This window comes from Lutra lutra, chromosome 9 (genome assembly GCF_902655055.1).
Source record: "Lutra lutra chromosome 9, mLutLut1.2, whole genome shotgun sequence".
Lineage (NCBI taxonomy): Eukaryota > Metazoa > Chordata > Mammalia > Carnivora > Mustelidae > Lutra > Lutra lutra.
Window position 1 is genome coordinate 139,322,748 of NC_062286.1, and position 21,552 is coordinate 139,344,299.

The following is a 21,552-nucleotide window of genomic DNA, read 5'->3' on the forward strand; positions in this document are numbered from 1 at the left end:
GGGAGTGGAACCGAACGGTGATCATTTCCTAATCTAGGCGGGGTCGCAGGGGTGTGTTCCTGCAACAGAGTGCATGAAGCTTGGTACCCTTCGGATCGGTACACTTGTCCGTGTGCATACGTGCCTCCCATGTAGGCCTCAATTTTAAAGGGACCGGGGTGTTAGGTGTTGAGGTTTCCCCAGGGCTTCCCGCGCAGAAGGGGGGGCTTCTGCCCCCCGGGCCAGCCAGGTGGGCAGGGAGGAGGGCGAGGGGCTCAGAGGCTCAGAGGCTGGCAGCAGGCACAAGGACGCGGCCCCGCCCCGCGCCAGGTGCGTGGCAGCTTCCGCCTCCGCGTCCCGCGTTGCTGGGCAACCGGTCTCCCTGGCGACGAGAGACGCTGAGCCCCGGCCTGGTGCGTGCTGCTGGCGCCCGAGCCCCAGCCCCCATGGCGCAGAAACCTCTCAGCACCGCTGCTGCCGAGCGCATGAACTTCGTGGCCCAGGACGAGATCTGGTAAATGCCCGGGTGGGCTGGGCCGTTCCCACCTCAAGGGCACATACCTGGCGGCCTCAGGTTCCCCTCCGAGTCCTGGAGGTGGTCGACCTCTGGGCGCGGAGGACGGTGCACTGGAGGTGGTCGGGGCGATGTTAGGGACGTGAGCGCGACCAGAAAGCCTTTCTCCCTCTTCTCTCAGGCGCACAGCTAAAGATGAAAGATAACTACATCTGGCTCTACAACCATCTGCAAAGCTTTGCTTGTTGAGAGCCGACTAAAATGTTATTTTTAAGATTTACCGAATTTTTTTTATAAAAAGGAAAACAAAAATCTTAATATTTGTTCAATTTGAATGAGAGATAAATAAGCCTTTTACATTCTCTTGATTCTCCTGCTTTTTAATCTGGTAAGAAATTTTAATTTAAAAAATCCTTTTTCTAAAAGGCTTATATTGAGCAGACATTTGTAATGGATGTTTTTATTTGACATTCTATTGAATTGCTAAATATACCATTTCTTTGAAGTTTTAACCAATATGGGAGGTTACTAATTTGGATGCAAGTAAGTAAAGTTTAGTAGCAGTAAAGCAGAGCTGCATACTTCTTAAGCTTGAGTTCTCTTATTTGCCATCTATCTGAGTTTTGCCATTTCCTTGTAAAACCTGTGTTAACCTCTTCATATTTTTCTTTAAACCGGCTTTGTTTCACTCAAATTTATTTTTATAGGAAACTTTGTGCCACACTTGTCGACGGAAAGCCAGTATCATTTGGCATAAAATATACAACTATTAATCTTTTCAATCTTTGTCTTTATCCAAGTACCTCCTACTTGGATATGTACAAAATCACCATAGCAGGTATGTTCTGTCAGTGAAAATGCCCCTTCCTCCCTTCTCCACCAGATGAACTCCTATGCCTCCTTCAAGACCCAAATAAGATGGCCCGTCCCCTGTGAAGAGAGCTGGTTCAACCTTTAGACTATTTTTTGGTCCAATGTCCAAAGGGGCTATTGAGTCCTTAAAATGTGACTGGTCCAAATTGGAATGAACTGCAAATGTGAAATACACACCAGATTTCAAAGATTTCACACCCCCAAAAAGTAATAGTAAAAATGAACTTCATCTACTTACCTTCCCTTTTTTTTTTTTTTTTTTTTGAAGTGTGGCTGCTGGAAAGTTGTTAATTATGTACACGGCTGGTGTTTGCGCTCACATTACATCTCCATTAGACTAGACTCTGGTGTAGACGCTCAGTGCCCAAGGCAAAAAGCTCAATGAGGGACCTCCAAAACTTTGAGACACTGGGAGATGGGGCTGGGGGGCAGATACTGATTTCCAAAATGGGAAAAGAAACGTGACAATCAATGAGTGAATGTTAAATTAGACGTTTGCAAAATGCAACACACCAGCTCTCAACTAGCGGGTCATTATATAAAAATAATATTGAATGTGGAGCTAAAGCAGGGCCAGGATTAGGGTGGGGCAAGTGGGGCCCCCTAGTGGGCAATATTTAAGGAGGGCTCATTCTCAAGGTCATGCAAGTGCCCGCTCTGCACTTGCAGGACCCTGGGAGGGTGCACCCCCTTAAATTTTGCACCCCAGAAACCTCACTCACCCTGCCTCACTCACTTCACCAAAATGAGGAGTCTTGTCCCTAGATGGCCCCTCAGGCAGACCCAGCCCCCAGTCCTATCTTCTCCCCAGTGTGCCACCCAACCAGGACCTTCTTTTGACACCTGTCTCCCTCAAGGGGCTCTTGTTCCCTCTGGCACCCAACTCCCTTCCTCGTGCAGAGTCACCATTCAATCAATGGGCATTAAAAATATGTAAAATGTTCCCCAGGGGACTGTAGGGTTTGCTACTTTGACCTTTTTCAAATACCATCCAGCACTTGGGAACTTTGTTTTTCAGGAAATACCGCCTGAAGTCTGAAACTGAAGCACGACAAAACTGGGCCAAGAAGTGGGGATTTTTAACAACCCCTCTCAAGGAGGTAAATATAAATTTGATAAGCCCAGAGGTTATTGAATTGATTATTTCAAGGAATAAATGGTAAGGAGGCATAGACTTCCCAAGAATAAAGTTAGTGTTGCATACGAAGACCACTAACTGAAACCTACAGGCTCCGTCCTTTCCCTAATTTATTGAGCACCTACTACATGCCAGGCATTCTCCGGGTACTTCATCAGAACCAGCTCATTTAATCTGCACAATGACCCTGGCACAGAGGAGGGGGCTGTTGTACACTCATTTTGTAGATTGGGAAATTGAGCTCAGAGAGTTGCAAAGTCATATAACTAACAAAGGGAGACACCAAAAGGAGAAGCTGGTCTGTCTGATTCCAGGGCCACTTGGCCTTGGGCTGCCCCATCTGTAAGAGAGATGAGAGTCCTCAGCTGCCTCCCTGGGCCATGGGGAAGTCCAGATGGGATGAGAAGTAGAAGCCAGGTGGATGTATGAGGGATTACTGGGAAGATGTTCTTGGTATTTTCCTAAGCCAGCTGGGTAACAAGAGCAGGAAAAAGACCAGGTGAAATGAATAGGGAGCTGTAGGGATGTCCACAAAGATGTCCAGCCCCATGCAGGGGGAGCCCCCATCAGCCCAGCCCAGGGCCGGGGGGAGCCCCCATCAGCCCAGCCCAGGGCCGGGGGGAGCCCCCATCAGCCCAGCCCAGGGCTGAGCTTGCAGAGAGGATAACTCCATATTCCCATTGTTCAAAAAGTCCAGAAATCCCCATGTTTAAATGAAATCTGAGTCTAGAACAGTGGCTCAGTTGTACAAAACACCATGCAGATACCAAATGCCCATATGGGCTTCAGTGGGACGGCGGCCACCAGACTACAACCTTTCAAACCACCTCCAGGACATGACACCCAGAAGGCACATTTCCTTGGAGGGATGCAGAACCACATAAGACTTGCACAATTCAAAACGTTCACGATTCAAGGCAGCATAACCCCATTTGTAATTCAACCCCATCCCCCCATCTTTGAAATTATGCCATTCTTAATGAGGTTTTTTTAATACTTACAGAGTTATACAACTTGAAATGTTATGCATAAAATGAGTCCTTATTAATATAAAATGCATAAAAGAGTCTATATTAATATTCCTTATATGTAATTAAATTGGGATTTCAAAGAGTTCGAAATTGCTTTAAAAATTAAAAGGGGGGGGTGGGAGCTCTCCTCTAATATTTTAAAGATTGGCCCTAAAACCTTGCTGGCAATTATTTATTTGAGTCCGTAACCTGTGAAATTTTCTCCAGTTATGACTCAGGAGTGTAAATTAGCAGGTTGCCAGAGGTGGTAGAGGACACAGCGGTGGGCGGCTGTATCGTGAGCCTGAGCGAACCCACCAGCCGGTCCCGCTCGGCCCCTTTCTTCCTGTGGGGTTGCACCAAACTACTGAACATTTCTCAGCGCGGCTTAGGTCACCCGCAGAGTGCCGCGTTCTAGGGGTGATGCCGAGAAGGCCCCCACTAACCTCAGTCTGACGCGGCCCATCTCTGGGGTTATGTTGCAGCTGCTGGAGGGTGAAGAAGAGCCCCCCACCCCAAAGCCCAAAATCGAGCTTCCGGAGCGGTTCCGCATCCGGCCCGTGACCCCAGTGGAGAAATACATCAAGGTTCGCAAAGTCATTTTGAATCCTTGTTTTCCTAAGTAAGAAAGAAGGGTGTTCGCTCCAGGGGCACAAAGCCAACTGCCGAAGGTGAGAACAGAGTGGCAGCCGGCAGGGGGGAGGCCAGTTTCCACAGCCTTTCCGAGCCCTTCCGCGGGGAGCCCATCGGGTTCCCGGTCTCAACACAGGCAGGAGTCACTGCGTTCGGCTCTGCAGAAGCGGAAGGAAGCCAGGAGAACGACGGGGTCGGGCCATCGTTCAGCAGATCTTAACAGGGGCTGGGCTCTGGGCTCAGACTGTTCGGACCCAAATCCTGCTTGGTGGCTCACCTTCCATGTGGTCTTGCACGTGACTCAATGGCTCCATGTCCCCTTTTCCCATGTACAGTGGGGGTTCACGAAAGCACCTACCTCGGCAAGCGGTGTCAGGGCTCTGTGGGATAGTGCGTGTGAAGGATCTGGAACCATCTCTGGCACTTTTAGAAGTGACAGGGACGGCTGTCAGCAGGCGCCAGGGACTCGGTGGGGTAAACAGTGGCAAACAAGAAGACGAGACTCCAGCCGCAAGTCTGGGTTGGGGGCGGGGAGGTGGGAGGAGAGGCCACCATGATACAGGAAATTCAACGAAATTGGGGTTTTCTTTTAAGATCTCACTTATTTATTTTAGAGAGAGAGCATGTGCACGTGCACAAGAGAGAGAGCATGAGGGGGCGAGTCAGAGGGAGAGGGAGAAGCAGACTCCTTGCTGAGCAGGGGGCCAGACATGGGGCTCAATCCCAGGACCCCAGGATCAGGATCCTGAACTGAAGGCAGATGCTTCACCAACTGAGCCACCCAGGACCCCCCCAACAACAATATTGTCATTTGCTATGTTAGATGCCATGGAGGTGAGAGACAGGTGAGGTTTTGGAGGGCAGCAGGGGAAGGGCTGGTGCCCACAGAGCTGAGGACTGAAGGATGATAAGGATCCAGCCCTGGAAAGGCTTTCCAGCCAAGAGAAGAGCACGTACAAAGACCCTGAGGCAGAACAAAGCTTGGTATATTTCAGGGCAGCAAGGGATGCCATGAGGCTGGAGCTCAGTGAGCCGGGGGTGGGTCAGAGTGGGAAGGGAAGGAAGGCGGATGGAGACACGGGCAGGGCCAAATCCCACTCGACCTTGGGGCCTGAGGAAGGAGTTGAGCCTAGTCTGCAATGGGAAATCAGTGCTGCGACATGGTGAGGACTGCCCTTCTGAAAGATCCCTGTGATTGCCCCGTGAGCGACCGGCAATCCCGTAGGGGGAAGACTTGATGGTCTTCCCACCTCTGACCAGTCAGCCATGGACATGGGTCAGATGCCTCTAGAAACTGCTGAGCTGGGTACATCCCCGGGCCTCCCTTCATGGGCCCGTGATTTTGGTCCCGGATTCTGCCCTCTGACAGGCTACAGACAAAGCAGTTCTGTGTCCTGATGGGAAGAAGGGATGAAAACTCACACCAAAGGTGGCCGGGGTTGGGAGGAGGTAGGCTCTATGAATTTTCTTTTCTTGATGCATTCGGGGTCTGACAGAGCGGTTGGCACACGTGAGTGCTCTGTGGAGAGTGCTTAGTGCTGAGTGCTCAGTGGAGAGTTCTCAGTGCAGAGTGCTCAGTGGAGAGTGCTCGGTGGTGAGTGCTCGGTGGTGAGTGCTTGGTGGAGAGTGCTCAGTGGGAGTTCTTGGTGGTGAGTGCTCAGTGGAGAGTGCTCGGTGGAGAGTGTTCGGTGGTGAGTGCTCGGTGGAGAGTGCTCAATGGTGAGTGCTTTGTGGTGAGTGCTCGGTGGAGAGTGCTCGGTGGTGAGTGCTCGGTGGAGAGTGCTCAATGGTGAGTGCTCGGTGGAGAGTGCTCAATGGTGAGTGCTCTGTGGAGAGCACTCTGTGGAGAGTGCTCGGTGGTGAGTGCTCGGTGGAGAGTGCTCAGCAGGTGCATGTCTGATGGCCGAATGAACGACTATGCTCCACTGAGATAAGCTGAGAATGTTTCCCCCTTGACTATCCAGCAATACAGATTCGCTGATATTTTAGAAATACAGCAAAATAATAAATTAAAATAATATATGCCCTGACTGTGGTTAGCATCTTAGGGAGCTCCTTCTGGATGTCTCACAGTGCCTCTATCTAATGCCCACAAAAAATGCTGGCTCTCATTACCGGGTCGTGGTTGCTCACTGTACTAAGTACTTTACGTGGTCATCTTATTTTCACCAAGACCCTAGAAGTAGACGTAATCACCACCAAACCCCCTTTGTCCCAGGAAAACTGAAGCAGAGGGCCTCAGGGACAAGGACCTTGGTCCAGTTACTGAATGTCCTTCCTTGCTGAAGAGATGGTCCCCTTCTTCCTCCTCCCGTCCCTTCTTTGGGTGGCTAGAGCCTTTAAAATCGATCTGTTTTAACAGGTGTCCTCTACCCCAAAAGGCATGTTCTGAAAAGCTCCCCCGCCCGAGACTCTCGGTTTCCCACACCCCCTTCCAGAGACCGGATAGGCACAGGCCAGCGTGTTGTGTGGCTCTTTCGCCTTCTTTCCCTTGCTGCGCAATTATACCATATTTTGTGTATTTTCTGCACCTTTTTTCTCTTAGCAGCTTCTGTTCAACACCTCCCATCTCAGAACACACTGACCTGCCCCGCGTGTTAGACTCAGATACGAGGCTGTCTTAGCACCTGTGCTGGGAGTTCCATTTCAGGTCGAAGGATGTTTGCATTTTCATTTTTGGTAGATAATTGCTCTAGTCGCCTTTCACCAACAGCAAACCAGCCTGGTCTCCCACAGGGCCCTGGTCAACAGCGTGTTTTCATCTCTCTGCTAACCCGGTGCATGAAACGGGCATCCCAGGGCGGTTCCCCCCACATCTCCCTTACGGGGCTCGAGGCAGACTTGGAAGCGAGTCTGTGTCCCAAGGTCCCGTCTGGACAGGCAGGGAAGCGCCGGCCCCTCCCGAATTTGTGGGTGACCTTCCCTGAATGTGGCCTCTTGGGAGATTAATTTTAGCGGTTCATCGAGAACATATGTTTGGGGGTTTTGTGTGCTAGCAGCCAGGACGCCCCTCCCCCACCGCTGCCTCACGCACGGACCCCTTGTGCTGAGGTTGCGCTCATCATCCCAAGTATCCGGAACCGCTCCGTCTCGGTTCTCCTGTTCGAACAAATATCCCCCCGGTGTCTTCATTCAGATTGCCCTGTGAGAGCAGAACCGAGAACATCGTTTCGAACAGAAGGGGAGAAACAGCCTGAACATTTGCCCTCATTTTCCAAGTATTTCAAGCCTGTCCAAGGAATTGACAAATGCAACTGTGTTTCTTTCATCTCAGGCAGAACCTCGTTCCCCTTTGGTTTTTGATTAAATTCCGATGCTTTTCATTCTGTGGTCCCTACAGTTTGGGGCGCGAGTGGGTGTGCGCGTCCGCGTACCCTGAAGCCTTCCGAGCCAAACTGGCCGAGTCCGAAGCATCAGGATCCCATCAGACGATCTTGCTCTGGGTGTTATAGAGGGCGGTGTGAACTGTAGTGTTTGATATTTCTACACCTCACTTTTTTCCCCCTTTCTACTCTTCTGTCAAATGAAAATTATGTCACTGGAGGTCGTGAATGGACGTGTTAAGCATGACCAGAAAAAGAAACACATTCGGCGTTCGTGACTTTTGCGGGGAGAAGGGAGTCTTGGGATCCAGCTGATGGGAGTGTGCTTGCCTTGGGCACCCCTTCCTTCGGGATATTTTCTTTCCTGTCTTTTCCCCATCAGGCCTCCCACGCCGATCCTGAGGCCTCGTGGACAACCCGCATGTCACTGTGGCCCCGGGTGGCTAAACGCCCCGCCTTTCCATTCCAGGTCCTTCCATCCCCCCCAGTCCCGAAGACGACCCAGGGCTTCATCGGCTGGAGATCCGGGGTGCCGGGCCTGAACAAGTGTCTAGAGCATGATTATGAGATCAGAAGCTGCAAGGGGGCATATGCCAGAGAGCTAGGCTGGCCGAAACAAGGCATCCACTGAGTCCAGACGGACAGCGGGCCCTGGGCAAGAGCAGGTCGACCACCAGGCACCCAGTGTCCGCACCCAGGAAGAGGGGCGCCCCCCTGGGGTCCCTCTGCAGGTGGAGTTCCCCTCCTCACTTGCTCAGCGGATGTTGCAAAGAACAGGAAATAACCCTTCAACCCTCCCTTCCAGAACATTCTCATCACGCACTCATTCTTGGCTTATATAACGAATAAGGCAAAATGAATGCTCTGATTTTTTTTTTTTTATATACTCTGGGAATTCTAAGTATGGTTCTTCAAAAGAACAACGTGATTTAATTTTAAAAACAAAATTTTGTCTAGGTCTGTTACTGCTTTTGATCCTATACCTCTCACCACCTGTTTGTAACAAGATTGTTGATCGGGTCTCCGCACCCAGATGGTCCTGGACCTGCTTTTCAGGAGGAACAGAGCGCTCGGTTGATGCCTCGATCCTCCTTTCCCAGGATATTTGCAGTCAGCCAACAGCTTTAAAGGCAGAAATGAGCCCAAGATTTGCCACTGAGTGTAGATTTCCTGGAAAGGTTGGGTCTCCCAGGCTCCTTTAAAACCTACCCACGCCCCCTTACCTGTCCTGGCCACATTGTCACAGCACAGATGGCCACCAAGCTGGCCAGCCCGGCCCTCTTCCTTCCACCGTAGACATTTAGCATTAACCTGGAGGCTTTGACCCAGGTGCTACAAATGAGGGATGGACATGGGGGTGGAAACGGAGGCATCCATTGGTGAGAGGCCGGGAGAAAAAGCCCGCATGGCTACAGGCCCTTCCCCCCAGACCCCCAGGAGCAAGAAAGGAGAGCATTTGGTAGAAGCTTCTGGAAGCTGGTTTGTGTAGGTTTCTGAGTAGCAGAGCTCGATGCCTTCTTCAGAGCTGGAGTGGGCACAGGGTGGGTTCCTCCCTCTGTACTTGACTGGGCCCAGGGGCACTTCTGTGGGGTGCAGTCCACCCACGAAACCCATCCACCCAAACTTCTCCTGTTGACCTTCCTATCCCGGTGTGGATGGACATGCTTTACCAATCCAAGAATCCCTCATTTAGAACCTTCCCCCGACCTCGAGCACTGGCCTCTCTAGCAGGCTTCTAGATAGATTCCGTGACATTGAGGGCACCAGATAGCAGGGGGACAGAAGTCCTGCTGAATCTGGGCTATCCCCTGCTAGGGGGGCTCAGAGCCTCTAAGTCCTAGAAGCCCCCGGCCGAAGAGCCTCTCGTGTTCAGAGACGTTGTTCTCTGTAAATCTCCGGAACGTGATTGCAGTGAGCAGCCTTCTTGCTCCACGGTGCTGGCTGTAGACCCCTTCCAAGCCAGCTACTCGGGTACTAAGAACAGAGCCACCACAGCAAGACTTACTTCCAGCCACCTAGTTGGCTCTCTGTCCCCCCACAGCCCTCCCCCAACCCAGGTTTCCCCCTGGAAAAGCCAGACGGCAAGAGAAGCAGCCCCTTCAGGAAGCCTTGTTATCCCCTCGGAGAGGGGTGCCCACACCAAGCCCCTGCCATGGGGGCCCCCACAGCCCCCCAGAAGTCCCACAGTCACCATGACTCACATCCTGCCTGCCACCCCAGACCACACATTTGAAGGAGAAATGTCAGAGCCCTTTAAGTGTTGAGAAAAAGAGAAGCAAGGTGTAACAGGTGCAGCTGTGCCCCCCTACGTCCTCTTAAAAAGATGTCAAAATCCTAACCTCTTGAACCTGTGAATGTGACCCGTAATAGAAAACAGCGTCATTGCAGATGTAATTAGCTGAATGGAGAGTGGTCATCCTGGAGAGGGTAGGCCCTTAATCCGATAGGATGGGCGTCCTCGTAGCAAGAGGAGAAGGACATGTGAAGGACGGACAGCCAGGGGAGGAGGCCGCAGGGTGACAGGGCAGAAGCCGGAGCAACGTGTCTGCAAACCAAGGAAGGCCAGGGATTGCCAGCAAACCATGAGAAGCCCGGAAGAGACAAGGAAGGTCTCTATCCTACAGGTGTCAGAGGGAGCACAGTCCTGCTGACCGTGACTGTGGACTTTCAGCCTCTTCTGTTCCTCTAGGGCCCCCCAGGGGTGGGCGAGGGGGTCCTTCAGGGTGCAGGCCAGGAGATGAGAACAGTACAGGGCACAGGGTGCCACCCCCTCCCCTGCCCAGAAAACACCTTCCTCTGAGCCCGTGTGTCTCACTGATCTTGACCCGGCCTGTCTCCATGAGAACAGACAACAGGGAGTTGCCCATGCAACTCCCAAGATGTTTCCAATCACCCTGGTGTAGACTAAACACGTGATGCGTGGCCAAGCCCGTTCCTTTGCAGACCTAATGTTTTGGCATCTTGGTGATCCCTGCAAGCGAGGTCTCTGCTCTTGAAGAAACCCGGGGGGGTTATTGGGATCAGATGCCACCACTGGCTGAGCGGAGCAGCCGGGAAGGACGATGGTGGGGCGCCGATCATCCGAGCCCAGCAGGATCGCGGCTCCGTCTAACCGCCAGGTGTGGGGCGGCAGATACCTGCGGGCTGGGATGGGCTGCCGGGGGCAGGTGCTGCTCTTTGTTCTAATTCTAATTCCTCCTCATAAAACGAATCTGAGAGCCATCTTCCATTGCGTGCACGCCCGTAACGGTTTGGCAGCCAAAAAGACGGGCTCCCTTGACCTGTCTGGACTCCTGCAGGCATCCTGACCAAGCCGGGACAGGGATTCAACACGCCCTGTTCGACTCCTCTGAAACTTGCCGGTGTGACTTTAATTCTGATTTTAACTGACCAGTCTATGTGGACTGGCAGCCTGACTTTAGCGAGACGGGTCAGTGGATACTGTCGACACAGATGCCCTGGGCGGGGCTGAGCAGACCACCCCGCCATGAGGACAAGCCTCCAGAAAGACCACAAGCCAGGGCTGTAAAGGTTTTCGAGTCTGTCATGCCTCTCATGTCCGCTGGGTACTGCTGGAGGCGATGGTTACTTCCAGAGTCGGGCCACGTCTGCTCCACTCCAGTTTCTCGAGAGAAGAAACATCTGAGAGATCAGCCCTCGTGCACGGTGGCTGGGAACGCACACTGATCCAGCCGCTGTGGAAAACAGTGTGGAGGTGCCTCAAAAATTTCAAAACAGAACTGCGATATGACCCAGCGAGCCTGCGTCTGGCTCTATAGACCAAGGAAACAAAATCTCCATCTCGAAGAGCTCTCTGCTCCCCCATGTCGATTGTAGCATTAATTATGAGAGCCGAGATCTAGAAATATGCTAAGTGGTCATCAGGAGATGAATAGATAAAGAAGATGCGAGGTGTGTTCACATGTGCCCCTCGCGACAGCGTGGACGGACCTTGAGGGCATCACGCTAAGTGGTGGAGGCAGACAGAGAAAGACGAACACTAGCATCTCCCTTCTCTGGACTCTAAAGGAACCACACTCTCTGAAACCAAACAGATTGGTGGTGGTCAGGGAGAGAAAGGGTGAAGGGAGTCAAAACGTATAAACTTCCCGTTATAAAATAAATACATTACAGGGATGGCAGGTACAGCACGGGGGCGATAAGTTCTAAAAATTTCTTTTAAAAGAGCGGGAGAGACTCCGAGTCTGAAGGCGCACATAGCCTTCGGACAATGAGAACACAAAGACATTTACGTTTCTAGGAAACCATTTGGTGCTTTTTTGCTACTCCTTAATTTAAATGTAGCTTTACTGCAGGTTTGTGGACACGCGTTCAATCCCCTTAAATGATCCGTATTAACTTGTGTCCAAGTACAAATTCTTTTTCACCCTTTTCACGTGTCAATATGAAGGTTTTATGAACTAACCAACAGCTTAAAAACCTCAGTTGGTGGGTTTTTCTCTGCCTCTAATAATTTATCTACCAATTAACCACACGTGTGTTTTATTTTAAAAGTAAAAAGGAGGCCACATTTCAGTGGACATCAGACTCCACTGCCCCGACCCTCCTCATGCCCACCGCGGCCCCCTGGCCTCTGTCTGCCCGAAGCTGTCGGGGCTGCCCCTGGGGCTCATCGCATGGCCCAGACGTCCAGTCAACAGCCCCAGCTGAGAATCTAAGTGGACGACACTCCGCGATTCAATTACCCTGGACGTTTTCAAACCTGACATTTAATCTATGGAAATCAACCTCTTTGTGGGTGCCCAAATGGGTTCATAAATGTCACCACACACTGTAAAATACCACAACATTTCCAAGGTCGAGGCGAGGCTGGTGAACTTGTGTCCACAATGCTGGAATCCATCATAGCCATGAACGTCCAGATGGGCCCCGGTCTAACTGAGCAGCGTCTGAAATGATGCAAAGCATAATTGGGTTGGGGCCTCCGAATGGGTTCTGTCACAAGCGTCTCTCCGTCCAAGACAAATTGAAAACTCCAGCGTTTGAGTTACAAGAGAATTGCATGATCGAATGAAACAGGACTATGAGAAAGCATGGCTCCTCTCACTGCACATTCAAGTACCCCGAGCATCATGGTCCCAGTGGGCACAAGGCATCCAGCGTCCGAAGCCTGGGACCACACGTGTTCAAGAATTTAGGACTTCATGGATTTCAGATAGTGCATATACTCCCTGGCAAGGCCTGGGGCAGCCACACAAAATTAAATCCATTAATATTTTGTAGCCACACTTAAGAATATTCACATGGAGGGGCTCCCATGTGGCTCAGGCGGTTAAGCGTCCAACTCTTGGTTTTCGGCTCCGGTCGTGCTCTCGGGGTCCTGGGATGGAGCCCGGCGTCAGGCTCCACGCTCATCGAGGGAGTCTGCTTGTCCCTCTCCCTCTGCTCCTCCCCATGCTCTATCTCTAAAGTACATAAATAAATAAAAATTAAAATTAAAAAAAGGATATTCACATGGAATCAAGACCCTAAGGCGCTCTTTCTCAGTTAGGGTCTGGTTTTTGCCAGCAAATCAGCTTTGCGATCAAACTGCCACTAATGTTTCTTGTTTGGGGAGTGTTTTGGAGTTCGGGATTGATAAGAGAGTTTGGACTTAAAAGGCTGTCAGCACTCCCCGTTTAGGTCAAAAGGGCTGTGACTTCCATCTCTCACTGCGTTCTCCTCCCATCCCCCAACTTTCTCCCCAACACAGCCACCTCTGCCTCCCTCTCTGACAACACAGGGGCCACTGCCCTGTGGTGTAATGGTCCCTGGAGGTGCCCACATGACAAGCAGCTGAGGGAAACCACCGTCCAGCAGCTGTGAGCACCCTGAGCGAAGCTCTCCTCCAACGGCCTCAAGAGACCAAATCCCGCCAGCATCACTGATCCTTCTCACGAAGCCTTAAGATGGCGACACCATGGGAGAGACTGTGACCCAGATGACCAGACGGAGCTGCACCGGATTCCTGACCCACAGAAGCTGTGACATCACAAATGATATTTTAAGCCACCAAATTTGTGTAACTGTCACACAGTAATAGATAACAAATACAGGCTACTTCTAAATAACAACACCCTATTATATGACAACACCCTAAATAACAACACCCTATTTTTAAACAACAACACCCATCCAATTCCCATTATGTTCAGGAGAGCCCAAGATATCCCCACAGACTCTGAAGAACTCCAGAATTCCGGAACATTCCCCTGAACCACACGGACTTCCCCACAGGGAGCAGAGCCCTTCTGTAGAGAATCTCCCCCAGGAAGCCCTTCCTTAAAATCGCAGGAGCTGACTCAGAATTCCAAATGACACCTGTCATTTTAAGTCAGGGGGACAAAGCCAGGAAAATAATTCACAATCCTTCTAACCTCAAGTTGCCATTTGAAGACTGTCCTTAGCAGTCCACAAGGGATGGATATATCGTCTCTTGGGTGAGCGGAAAGGTGAGGACACGGGGCCTTGGACTGGATGAAGAGCGGGGTTCAAATCCAGACCCTCCCCTTTCAGACCATGTGACTTTGGGCAAGTGGTCAGTCTCCCAGAACCCCACTTCTTCGGCTGGGAAATGAGCACACACAACTCACTCTCGTGGGGTGCTGTGAGCATCAACAGGGAGGAGGATAGGAAGGGTTTGGCACAATGCGGTATTCCTGCAGAAGACAGTAGTTCCATCCCTCAAAGCAAAGGGATAGATTCTTTAGAAATGGGCCAAAGATAAAATACGATGCTGGCGAGAAGGTATCTGTTAAGATGTCTCGACTGGCCAAGGGATGCAGCCAAGGCTGGCTGGGGCCAAGCCACCGCTGTCATCGTTGTGAACTACACCGATCCCATCTCCACAGAGTTCGGCTGTCTTCGGGTGTTATAATTCAGCGTCCCACGTTCATTCACCATGTACCACATGTAAGACCTTGTTGTTGCTAGGGCTCAAGGGAAATCCGGCTGCTCCTTCCAAAATCCTCAAATAAATTAAGCTCTCCCGCCACCCCCATGAAAAAATACATTTTAATATCTTTCTGGGCCATTCATTCCAACTTTAAAAGGAAGCCCCGAATCAATGTGGCTTTTACACTTGCTACGTGTAATTGCATTGCCTGCAGGAGACCTGACCGGGCTTTAGTTTGGAGAGATGACCGTGTGGTTAATAAGCTGTGTTCTGCATGGGTGGGTAATGATTCTGGCTATTCGATGGTAACTCCTAGATAAGCCGCAGCCTTGGAATCCTGGGCACCCGGAGAGAGCCGCTGGTTCCCCCGAGAAATCAGGCACGGGAGTAACCAACTGTTGTCTCTGTGCTGGTGCGTGGGCATGATTGATTGATTTGCTGTGCGGGACGCTCTTGTTTAATTAGGAAATAAATCTTGCCTCTCGATGTCTGACTGTAACGTTCCCGTGAGGACACACAGGAATGTTGATGGGGGAACACCGGGCAAGGAAAACCCGCTCGTGCCGCATGGTGAGCACAGAGTGGTGGAGGGGAGCCAGCCCTGGAGCCAGAGGCTGGGGTGCCAAGGGCCCTGGAAATGGGCTGCACAGCCAGGGCCGAGCAGGCTGCTGCCTCTCACAGGGAAGGGGAGGCTGGGCAGCCGCTGCGTGGGGGTAAAACAAAGCTATTCCTGACTGCATTCACTGGGGTCTGCTAAGAGTCAGTGTGATGATCCCACCCCATTGCCGAAGCTCGCTCCTCTGCCCACATCTGGGCACACTGGGAGGAAAAGGCTGCTTGCTCCACTCAAACCGTGTGGGGACCCTCAGCCCTGCCCCACCCTCGGCCACCACCTCGACCCCAAGAGTCTCCTCCTCCAGCACTCTCGAGCCACCTCAAGACCGGCTCAGGAAGCCACCCTGCTCTCTCCGGGAATCCTCATGATGTAAGTAATAAACACGTTCCTCGCCTCTTGGTGCGTGCACCGTGACCAGCCTCTGCGTCAGACCGAACCTGGGGTGGGGTCCGTCCTGTCTGCCAGCCTGGCTGGCAGGGCTGGCTGAGCTGAGCCTGTGCTGAGGTCACTGCCTCTTGTGAGCAGCTCTGCACACTCGGTCCCAACCTGAGCCCCTTGCACGGGTAGAGCAATGGGAGTTCCACCAGGTGAAGTGACTAGCCCACGGTCACGCAGCCGTGGGGCCAGATGGCGAGCCCCACTCTGCCTGACCCCAGAGATGCCATAAAACCACTTTGGGAACATTCCGTGAGCTCACCGAGAGCTAACCATGTGCCGGACGCAGCTGTTCCCTCCACCCAGAGCACACGAGTGGGAGGATTCGAAAACTCCCCTCCCTGCCCCCAGGATTCCAGACGCTTCTCCCCAGAACCTGACAGAGGGGCCTGTTTCATGGCCCACCTTTGACCGTGAGATAGGAGGATTATCTAGACTGCTCTAGGGGGCCCAGCATAATCACTGGAGCCCTTGAAAGTGGAGAGAGTTCTCAGCCTGGGGGCAGAAGGGGAAGTCGCGGGATGTGAAGCACAAGGAAGGTTTAACACATTATCGGTGCTTTCAGATGGCAGCCACGTGAGCAGGAAGGCAACCGTTCTAGAAGCTGCAAACACCTCCTGGCCAAAACCCAGCAAGAAAATGCGGACCCCAGTCTCCTAGTAACATGGAACAGTATTCTGCCCAAACTCTGAATTAGCTTAGAAGAGGACAGTTCCCCAGGACTCGAGAGAAGAGTTTGAACTGGCCGACACCGTGATTTTGGCCTCTTGAGACCCTGCAGAGTAACAGCGGTGCCCGTCTGGATTTCTAACCAGAGCTAGGAAACGATAAATGGGTGCTGCTTTAAACCCCTAAATGCGTGCTTTAAACCCCTTATTACAGCAGCAATAAAAAGCTAACAGCTAAAACACTGGGTGCGCCAAGAACACCAGTCCCCACGCGCTGTTTGCCGGACCCTTTGCCCGGTCCCGTCTGCAGGAGGGGGAGCAGGACAGCTCCAGCAGACGCCTGCTCCCCGAGCTCCGTGCGCCCCAGCCGGGACAGGCACCCACCACACTGGCCCTAGGGGACCCGAGGGCACATCAGTTGATGTTCCTGCACTGAAATGCTTCATCTCTGACCCCGGAGACCCGAGTCTCCTGCCCGCATCCAGGCATCACAACGTGCTAGATTTGTAGCCTCTGCGTAAACTCGAGGGAATCCCAGAGCTGACAAGACTTCCTTCCCCTTGTGCCCGTTGAACCTCAAACCATACTCAGCATTCAGCAGGTGACCCTGCCTGAGAGCAGCCTTCACTCCGCTTTGTTCTCGATGCTATCAGAGCAACACACACCACTCCGTTGTACCAGCTCATCACGACACAATTCCCCACGGCTCCAAGCAACGTTCCGACTCATATCTTACTCCCCTAAAGGTTCGCTATTCCTGGTCAGCCAGGAATCACATCTGGCTTTTCTCCCGTTATACACAGGCTCCAGAACAATTGGGCACACAGTAGGCAAATAATACTTGTTGAAAGAAGGAAGGTACTGCTGGTGACCAAGTCAGAGCCACTCAGCCCTTGAGATATTCACGCTTCAATATAGTCTTTACAATGTAGCTTTATAATAAAATACAGTCACCTCTGTTGTTCAAAGGCAATGCTTTCCGAAAAACATGCGTGAAAGTTTAGTGTTTAAAATCCTAGCTGTCAGGGGCGGTGAGCTGGTGTAGCTCAGTTGGTTAAGCCTCTACCTTCGGCTCGGGTCATGATCCCAGGGTCCTGGGATCGAACCTCCCCCGCCACCCCCAGCGTCTGGGTCCCTGCTTGGCAGGCGTCTGCTTCTTCCTCTCCCTCTACCTGCCACTCCTCCTGCTTGTGCTCTCTCTCTCTGTCAAGTAAATAAATAAAATATTTTAAAATAATAATAAAATAAAATAAAATAAAAAATAAAATAACAAAATCCTACCTGTCACTTGACATGGCGTTAGGAAGGTTCTCTTCTCAAAAAGTGAAAACATTTTCACCCAGTTCCTGCTCACCCTCTGCCTTGGGCTGTCCTACATAGTGCCAGAGCTCCAAACGTGAGTCCTGTTGCTGTTGTTTTCAAGACTAGACAGAAGACAGAAAACCATCCAGCTTCTCTCCTGTGAGCACCTGCTTGGCCCAGGGCTGTGCCGTGTGGTCTAACAGCTCCCCGGATGGTGGATTTCACGCGTCGAGTGGACCAGGCCGCAGAGGTGCCCGGATGAAACATTGTTTCTGGGGGTTTGTGTGGGAGGGTGTTTCTGGATGAGATTAGCGTTTGAACCAGTGGACCCAAGAGAGTAGATTGCCCTCCCTGATGGAGACGCGGGCTCACCCAATCCAGGGAGGGCAGGAATAGAAAGGAAGGAGAAATTGGTCGCGTCTTCTTCCTGTCTGCCTGCTTGAGCGAGAACATCTCCTCTCGGTGTCTTCCTGCCCCTGGACCCACATTTACACCATCAGCTCCCAGGGCTCTCCCGGGCGCCCAGACTCGGACTGGAATTACTTCACCAGCTTTCCTGAGTCTCCAGCTGGCCGATGGCAGATCGTGGGACTTCTTAGCCTCCGCCACTGAGTGAGCCAATTCCTTGTAACAAATGAATATATAATTACTGGAGATATTGTGCTGGAGAACCCACGCCGGTTGCAATGGCATTAATGTGGGAGACCTTCCCTTCCCATCCCTGGTTTCAGCGATACCCGTTTCCTGCTCCTCTTTATAAAATAATTACACTGAAACACAGGAGTGAAGTCACACACTTGCACCAACAAAAGCCAAGGGAGCTACCAAGACGGCGCAGGGACCCACCCTGACCTTGGGTGTGCAGGCTGCCCACCAGGTGGCAGCTGAAATTCATCTGCTGGCTGACACAGCAAGGGTGACTCTCCAACACATGAGAAAAGGCACCAAGTGTAAGAAAAAGCACATGTCTTCCAAATCTTCTCAAAACATAACTCTCCTGCACTATTTTGCTTCCCCAGTTTCAGTAGAGATCATGGGTATGGAGAACCAGCTAAGCTTCCTCTCCAGCAAGCATCTTGAGTGAGGCAATCCACGGCCACTGGCACGCAAAATCAAGATCCAGAACCCTCCTGGGAAGGGCAGAGACGGTGGCCAACGGTAGGGCTCGGCCCCATGGGAAGAGGCCGCTGCCACTCAGCTCGGGCAGGTCACCGCCTTGGGGAGCTGGAGCCCAGGCGGCCAGATCCGCCCATTCTTCAAAAGAGGCTTTGGATTTTATAAATGCGACGTCTCCCAAATGTTTACAGGTTTTAAAATATTTTTTGTAATTTTTTATGTTTGAATTACCGTTAAAGACCCTGCACCCAAGAAACCAAACATGCCGGCAGTCCTGTTTACAATTTCTAAAATAAACTCGTATTTCCAAGTGCCATTCTGACACCTGCATTTGGATGTCTAAAGAGGCATCTCCAAGTTGACATGTCAAAAGTGAAATTCTCGATTCCAGCATTTCCACAGCATCTGCTGCAGCCGGGAGCCCTGGCTTCCTCTTGGCCCCCGACAGCGATCCTTGGGCTCTGCCCCTTCTGCCGTCCCCACCCACTCTGTGACCGAACAGGCCTGTGGCACGTGATCACACCGTTTGCAGGGGTTGATGGTGGTGGAGGACAGTGCGGTCTGTGACAAATGTCACTGTGTGCTGCCTGGAGGTGACGCATGTCACTTCTGTTCATGGCTCGTTACCCAACGTCTCCCAACCACCCCTACTGCAAGGGGGGGGTGGGGTGGGGGTAGGGAGTCTTCATTAGCACTAAGAGTGTCCACTGTGGGGACTGGCAATTTCTATCATTACTAAATTTTTATTTTTGCGAGTAAAGAATATATTTTTTTAAGATTTTATTTATTTTTGCAAGAGAGTGCATGAGAGGCACAGAGGGACAAAGGGAGAGGGAGAAGCAGACTTCCCGCTGAGCGGGGAGCCCCACATGGGACTCCAGCCCAGGATCTTGAGATCATGACCTGAGCCGAAGGCAGATGCTTCGCCAACTGAGCCACCCAGGCGCCCACGAGTAAAGAATACTTAAAATATATAACCTTTACCGCCGTGTATTAAATGAGGGCTGGCCACCTCTTTTTGTCAATGACGTTTTACTGGGACACGGCTCAGGGATTCACATACTCATGGGTCAGCTTTCCTGCTCCGTGGCCAAGAGGGGCCATTGTCACTGAGACTGTAGATCCTGCAAAGTTGAAAATATCTACTTTCTGGCCCTTGACAGAAAAGGTCTGCCTGCCCCCAGACAACACCACTTACTATCGCAATCACCTCATAAAAGAACAATTTGACACTGAGAAAGTAAACACAGTCTCTCCGGAGAGACGCCCGTTCTTAAATCAGACCTTGATGGTCGTTGATCTGCAAAGAGAGAAAGCTCTGCAGAGACGTGCCTGGGGCACAGACGGCCTTCGGGGGCTGCAAAGTCCAAGGCTGGGGCAGGGGGAGCCGCTGAAAAGTGAAGTGGGTCAGGTAGGCCTGGGGCCGCCTGCAGAACCTGGCCGGCTGGGGCTGAAGCCCCCCCGGGGTGCATGGTGGCCCCGAGGTCAGTGTGGCCGAGACTTCTGATGCGTCCAAAGAAGCCAAAGTACAGAGCACAGGTCGTCCATCCATCCCCAGTTTAAAAAGAAAACTGCACAGGGTCCATTTCACGTCTGTGGCTGAAGAACAGGGAATAGATATTCCGTGGAAAAAGAGGACTCTTCCACCTTATTAGTAATTTCCATGTTTAAAAAAAAAAAAAAGCCTTGAAGCAAAAATGACCAGAAGTCAAAACAAAATGGAGTGTGGAAGCATCAGCGGGCGCTCCCACATGGGTGAACCTCAGAAACGTGACGTGCAGCGAGAGAAGCCGGCCAGGGAAGGCAGACCTCGACTGCAGGGGCAACAGTGTGAGAACATAAAAACAGAATTACCGTTGGACCCAGGCATTCTCTACCAGGTATTACCCAAAGAAACCGAAGACACTAACCCAAAACGAGATGTATGCGCTCCGCTTACTGGAGCATTGTTTCCAATGGCCGAGACACAGAAGCAGCCCAAGTGTCCGTCGGCGGACGAGGATGAAGGAGATGGGGATACACCATGGGGTGTTACTCAGCCATCAAAAAGGATGAGATCCTGCCGTTTGCAACAAAAGGGTTGGACCCCGAGGGCAATATGTGTGGTCCCAAAGAGATAAAGGCGAGAAGACAGAAAGAAGGCTGGTTTGCGGCCAGCAGAGGCTGGAGGAGGCAGGGGAGGACGGAGACAGCCGGTAGGGAAGGGACTTCCTTCGGGAGGATGACAATGGTTTGGGAGTAGAGAAGAAGATTCCACAACATTATGAACGTACTAAAGCAGCACCAAATGGTGCGTTGTAAACTGGTTCTTCTTATGTAATGTGAATTTCACCTCAATAACGACAACAACAAAGATGACCCTTTTTTTTTTTATATTTTTTAAGTTGTCAACTCTGGGCCTTGTGTGTAAAATTATTCTTTTACGGTTTTTCAGCTTGGAGATATTAAAATATCTCCAATATCTCCAATACCTGAGGGAGGACACAGCAGGCCCCTGGGCTTCCAGTCTGCCGCTCTGGATCTCAATCACCTTGAACGGGCACCTGGGCACTACTTCCGTACTTCCGTAACCCACCACCACCCAGGGGACCTGCTTCATGGAATCCTTCCCCGCCTTTGGAAAACTGAGCTGGTGGGATCAGAGGTAAAAATAAATCCCAGGCGTGCTGGTCCAAAGAAGCCAGACACAAAAGAGAACGTGCTCTGTGATTCCATTTACATAAAGTGCAAAAGTAGGCAAAAACCGTAGGATGCAGAGAGAAGTCAGGGGGGCGGGGTCTTTGCGGGGATGGGAACAGGGGCCCAGAAGGGAGGGGGTAGCAGCGCACGGGCTGTGGCTTCATCTGGGGGATGGGGACCCGGGTGTGTTCAGTTGCGAAACTGAATTAGCAAAACACTTGGGATGTGTGCATTTCAGTTTTAGAGAAGTTTAAATAGAAATCATAAATGCATAAATCCATCAGACACATCTAATCTCCTGCCAAATCTTCAAAATGCAGACCCAGGCCCTGGCTTCAGGTTGTAAGTCACCAGATGGGTGAGTCTGTAGA

General features: G+C 51.5%; 1 protein-coding gene across 3 annotated transcripts; it reads left to right on the plus strand.

Annotated features, from left to right (window-relative positions):
* Positions 1-357: 357 nt before the first annotated feature.
* C9H20orf85 (chromosome 9 C20orf85 homolog) lies at positions 358-8,392 on the plus strand. Of its 3 annotated transcripts, none has more exons than XM_047746000.1 (4): positions 358-493; positions 2,385-2,466; positions 4,000-4,101; positions 7,940-8,392. In XM_047746000.1, exons 1-4 carry the CDS (start codon positions 426-428, stop codon positions 8,099-8,101), a joined length of 414 nt encoding a protein of 137 aa, XP_047601956.1. In that variant the 5' UTR covers positions 358-425; the 3' UTR covers positions 8,102-8,392. The 3 variants fall into 3 exon arrangements, with proteins under 3 accessions (XP_047601956.1, XP_047601958.1, XP_047601957.1); XM_047746002.1 differs by having other exon boundaries at positions 405-505; XM_047746001.1 differs by lacking the exon at positions 358-493 and adding an exon at positions 1,463-1,573.
* Positions 8,393-21,552: the final 13,160 nt, after the last annotated feature.